Here is a 5452-nt window from a genome sequence, read left to right on the forward strand (position 1 = left end):
ACAGGCACGGTGGGATAGGGCCCCTCGGACTTCTGGAGGACAAGTAGGAACAAGCAGGCGGGACCGGAGATTGCGGACCGGTCCCCCGAGAGTCCCCCGTGGGCCTTGCGGACAGGCACGGTGGGATAGGGCCCCTCGGACTTCTGGAGGACAAGTCCGAACATGCAGGCGGGACCGGAGATTGCGGAACGGCCCCCCGAGAGTCCCCCGTGGGCCTTGCGGACAGGCACGGTGGGATAGGGCCCCTCGGACTTCTGGAGGACAAGTCCGAACAAGCAGGCGGGACCGGAGATTGCGGACCGGTCCCCCGAGAGTCCCCCGTGGGCCTTGCGGACAGGCACGCTGGGATAGGGCCCCTCGGACTTCTGGAGGACAAGTCCGAACATGCAGGCGGGACCGGAGATTGCGGAACGGCCCCCCGAGAGTCCCCCGTGGGCCTTGCGGACAGGCACGGTGGGATAGGGCCGCCCGGACTTGTACTTGGGGACCGAGCGTTAACCCGAGCATTAACCCGAGCGTTACTCCGAGCATAACAGTCGGGACCGGAGAGCGCGGATCGGCCCCCCGAGAGTCCCCCGTGGGCCTTGCGGACAGGCACGGTGGGATAGGGCCGCCCGGACTTGTACTTGGGGACCGAGCGTTAACCCGAGCGTTACTCCGAGCATAACAGTCGGGACCGGAGAGCGCGGATCGGCCCCCCGAGAGTCCCCCGTGGGCCTTGCGGACAGGCACGGTGGGATAGGGCCGCCCGGACTTGTACTTGGGGACCGAGCGTTAACCCGAGCGTTACTCCGAGCATAACAGTCGGGACCGGAGAGCGCAGATCGGCCCCCCGAGAGTCCCCCGTGGGCCTTGCGGACAGGCACGGTGGGATAGGGCCGCCCGGACTTCTGGAGGACAAGTCCGAACATGCAGGCGGGACCGGAGATTGCGGAACGGCCCCCCGAGAGTCCCCCGTGGGCCTTGCGGACAGGCACGGTGGGATAGGGCCGCCCGGACTTGTACTTGGGGACCGAGCGTTAACCCGAGCATTAACCCGAGCGTTACTCCGAGCATAACAGTCGGGACCGGAGAGCGCGGATCGGCCCCCCGAGAGTCCCCCGTGGGCCTTGCGGACAGGCACGGTGGGATAGGGCCGCCCGGACTTGTACTTGGGGACCGAGCGTTAACCCGAGCATTAACCCGAGCGTTACTCCGAGCATAACAGTCGGGACCGGAGAGCGCGGATCGGCCCCCCGAGAGTCCCCCGTGGGCCTTGCGGACAGGCACGGTGGGATAGGGCCGCCCGGACTTGTACTTGGGGACCGAGCGTTAACCCGAGCATTAACCCGAGCGTTACTCCGAGCATAACAGTCGGGACCGGAGAGCGCGGATCGGCCCCCCCAGAGTCCCCCGTGGGCCTTGCGGACAGGCACGGTGGGATAGGGCCGCCCGGACTTGTACTTGGGGACCGAGCGTTAACCCGAGCATTAACCCGAGCGTTACTCCGAGCATAACAGTCGGGACCGGAGAGCGCGGATCGGCCCCCCGAGAGTCCCCCGTGGGCCTTGCGGACAGGCACGGTGGGATAGGGCCGCCCGGACTTCTGGAGGACAAGTCCGAACATGCAGGCGGGACCGGAGATTGCGGAACGGCCCCCCGAGAGTCCCCCGTGGGCCTTGCGGACAGGCACGGTGGGATAGGGCCGCCCGGACTTGTACTTGGGGACCGAGCGTTAACCCGAGCATTAACCGAGCGTTACTCCGAGCATAACAGTCGGGACCGGAGAGCGCGGATCGGCCCCCCGAGAGTCCCCCGTGCGCCTTGCGGACAGGCACGGTGGGATAGGGCCGCCCGGACTTCTGGAGGACAAGTCCGAACATGCAGGCGGGACCGGAGATTGCGGAACGGCCCCCCGAGAGTCCCCCGTGGGCCTTGCGGACAGGCACGGTGGGATAGGGCCGCCCGGACTTGTACTTGGGGACCGAGCGTTAACCCGAGCATTAACCCGAGCGTTACTCCGAGCATAACAGTCGGGACCGGAGAGCGCGGATCGGCCCCCCGAGAGTCCCCCGTGGGCCTTGCGGACAGGCACGGTGGGATAGGGCCGCCCGGACTTCTGGAGGACAAGTCCGAACATGCAGTCGGGACCGGAGATTGCGGACCGGCCCCCCGAGAGTCCCCCGTGGGCCTTGCGGACAGGCACGGTGGGGTATGGCCCCTCGGACTTTTGGAGCACAAGTCCGACCATGCAGGCGGGACCGGAGATCGCGGACCGGCCCCCCGAGAGTCCCCCGTGGGCCTTGCGGACAGGCACGGTGGGATAGGGCCGCCCGGACTTCTGGAGGACAAGTCCGAACATGCAGTCAGGACCGGAGATTGCGGACCGGCCCCCCGAGAGTCCCCCGTGGGCCTTGCGGACAGGCACGGTGGGGTATGGCCCCTCGGACTTCTGGAGCACAAGTCCGAAGATGCAGGCGGGACCGGAGATTGCGGACCGGCCCCCCGAGAGTCCCCCGTGGGCCTTGCGGACAGGCACGGTGGGATAGGGCCGCCCGGACTTCTGGAGGACAAGTCCGAACATGCAGGCAGGACCGGAGATCGCGGACCGGCCCCCCGAGAGTCCCCCGTGGGCCTTGCGGACAGGCACGGTGGGGTATGGCCCCTCGGACTTCTGGAGCACAAGTCCGAAGATGCAGGCGCGACCGGAGATTGCGGACCGGCCCCCCGGAAGTCCCCCACGGGCCTTTCGGGCCAGGCACGGTGTTTAGGTCTTCTCGGACTTCTGGAGGAAAAGTCCGAAGCGGAAAAATTCACCGGACGGGGCCGAGCCTTCCAGTGGGTCTTTTGGGCGCTTCGGACGGCCCGCACAAGTCGCCCCCAAAACGCGACATTTGTACGGATTGGGTCGAGTCCGAGAACGGGCGCCGGAGTCCCCGTCGTGGGCAAATCGCGCCGTTTGGCCCACGCGACCAACTCGCCCCAAACTCGACAGCCGATTTAAGGAATTTTTTCTACACAACCCTATGGGAGAGCCCCAAAGAGAGGCAATCGCCATGGTGTGCCTATATATAAGGGGGTGGTGGTCCAGAGCTGTGCACAAAACATATGGAGCGGGCCACCACATGGGCAATCCCCTGTGTCCGACCCACGAGAGGAACTAGACGGGCTCGGTAAGGTGGGTCGGGCCGGACTTTTTGCAGGAGAAGTCCAGAGTGTGCAGGGCGTGGCGGGCCGGCCCCCGAGAGTCCCCGGTGGGCCAGGCGGCGGGGCACGGTGGGTCGGGTACCCCTCGGACTTTTTGGCAGGCAAGTCCGAAGCGCTTGAGGCGGGGCCGGGCGTGGCGGGCCGGCCCCCGAGAGAGTCCCCCGTGGGCCTTGCGGCCAGGCACGGTGGGTCGGGTCCCCTCGGACTTTTTTGCAGGCAAGTCCGAAGCGTTTGAGGCGGGGCCGGGCGTGGCGGGCCGGCCCCCGAGAGTCCCCCGGTGGGCCAGGCGGCGGGGCACGGTGGGTCGGGTCCCCTCGGACTTTTTTGCAGGCAAGTCCGAAGCGTTTGAGGCGGGGCCGGGCGTGGCGGGCCGGCCCCCGTGAGTCCCCCGGTGGGCCAGGCGGCGTGGCACGGTGGGTCGGGTCCCCTCGGACTTTTTTGCAGGCAAGTCCGACGCCTTTGAGGCGGGGCCGGGCGTGGCGGGCCGGCCCCCGAGAGTCCCCCGTGGTCCTTGCGGCGAGGCACGGTGGGTCGGGTCCCCTCGGACTTTTTGCGAGGCAAGTCCGAAGCGTTTGAGGCGGGGCCGGGCGTGGCGGGCCGGCCCCCGAGAGTCCCCCGTGGGCCTTGCGGCGGGGCACGGTGGGTCGGGACCCTCGGACTTTTTTTTTCGGGAGAAAATTTGGAACGGACGGAGAACCGAGGGGGCCCCGCGGCGGCCCCCGGGCGGAGAGCGTCGGCCGCTCCCCTCCCTCTTGTCGTGCAGTTCGGGCCTTCGGTCCGGCCAGCACTCGGATTGGCCCGGCACGGTGCGATGGGAGCGCCGGGGCCGGCCCGCCCGCGTGGGGCGGGTCCGCCCCGACATCCCGCCGGGTCCCGGAACCCATGGCAATCAGACGGCCCGCGCGGGCGGACGAGAGTCGGGGAGCCCAGGCCCCCTCGCACCTCGACCGCCGGGCGGGGACCCGATCACGCCCGCCGCACTCCCGCGGGGGCGGCAGCAGGCGGGGCGCCGAGCCGCAGCCCCGGCGGCGGAACGGGCGGCGGCAGCAGCCCGCCGGGCGGCGGACCGAGGCGGGCCCCCTCCCCGGGGGGACCCGGCGGACCGCGGGATTGAAACGAGGGGAGTCGGAGGGCAAAGGGCGCCGGGCGGGCAAGAGCGGGCCCGCCCGGGACGGCCCCGGAAGACAGAGAGAGAGCCGAACGGCCCGTGCGGAGGCTCGAGAGAGAGAATGACACCGGCGCCGCGGCCCAGGCCGCCGCGGCGCGTCCGGCCCGAGAGAGACGGGCGCGCGCCCCGCCCCGGCGAGGCGGCGCGGCCCGCACGGCCCCGAGAGGGCTACCTGGTTGATCCTGCCAGTAGTCATATGCTTGTCTCAAAGATTAAGCCATGCATGTCTAAGTAAAAGCTTTTACAAGCGAAACTGCGGATGGCTCATTAAATCAGTTATGGTTCCTTGGAGCGCATCCTCCTACATGGAACTGTGGTAATTCTAGAGCTAATACATGCCAGCAAGCGCCGACCTTACGGGAGGCGTGCTTTTATTAGGAACAAGACCAACCCGGGCTCGTCCCGGCTCCGTTGGTGAACTCTGGATAACCTGGCCGATCGCACGGTCCTCGCACCGGCGACGGATCCTTCGAATGTCTGCCCTATCAACTTTCGATGGTACGTTATGCGCCTACCATGGTCGTAACGGGTAACGGAGAATCAGGGTTCGATTCCGGAGAGGGAGCTTGAGAAACGGCTACCACATCCAAGGAAGGCAGCAGGCGCGCAAATTACCCACTCCGACACGGGGAGGTAGTGACGAAAAATAGCAATACAGGACTCTTTCGAGGCCCTGTAATTGGAATGAGTACACTTTAAATCCTTTAACGAGGATCTATTGGAGGGCAAGTCTGGTGCCAGCAGCCGCGGTAATTCCAGCTCCAATAGCGTATATTAAAATTGCTGCAGTTAAAAAGCTCGTAGTTGGATCTTGGGCGCAGGCTGGCGGTCCGCCGCAAGGCGCGCCACTGCCAGCCTGGCCTTCCTCTCGGTCTCCGCCCGGTTCTCTTGACTGAGTGCCGAGCGCGGCCGAAACGTTTACTTTGAAAAAATGGAGTGTTCAAAGCAGGCCGACCGCCTGGACAGCAGAGAGCATGGAATAATGGAAAGGACCTCGATACCGCCCTAGTTCTAACCATAAACGATGCCGACTGGCGATCCGCCGGCGTTACTCCAATGACGCGGCGGGCAGTCTGCGGGAAACCAAAGTCTTTGGTT

The 5452-nt window shown here is 66.8% G+C and overlaps 1 protein-coding gene across 1 annotated transcript; it reads left to right on the plus strand.

The window, feature by feature from the left end:
* Positions 1-3087: 3087 nt before the first annotated feature.
* On the plus strand, positions 3088-4589 carry LOC119718903 (translation initiation factor IF-2-like). Its single transcript, XM_038188335.1, has 2 exons — positions 3088-3152; positions 3950-4589. Exons 1-2 carry the CDS (start codon positions 3088-3090, stop codon positions 4587-4589), a joined length of 705 nt encoding a protein of 234 aa, XP_038044263.1.
* The last annotated feature ends 863 nt before the right edge of the window (positions 4590-5452 follow it).

This window comes from Patiria miniata, unplaced genomic scaffold (assembly GCF_015706575.1).
Source record: "Patiria miniata isolate m_02_andy unplaced genomic scaffold, ASM1570657v1 HiC_scaffold_13, whole genome shotgun sequence".
Lineage (NCBI taxonomy): Eukaryota > Metazoa > Echinodermata > Asteroidea > Valvatida > Asterinidae > Patiria > Patiria miniata.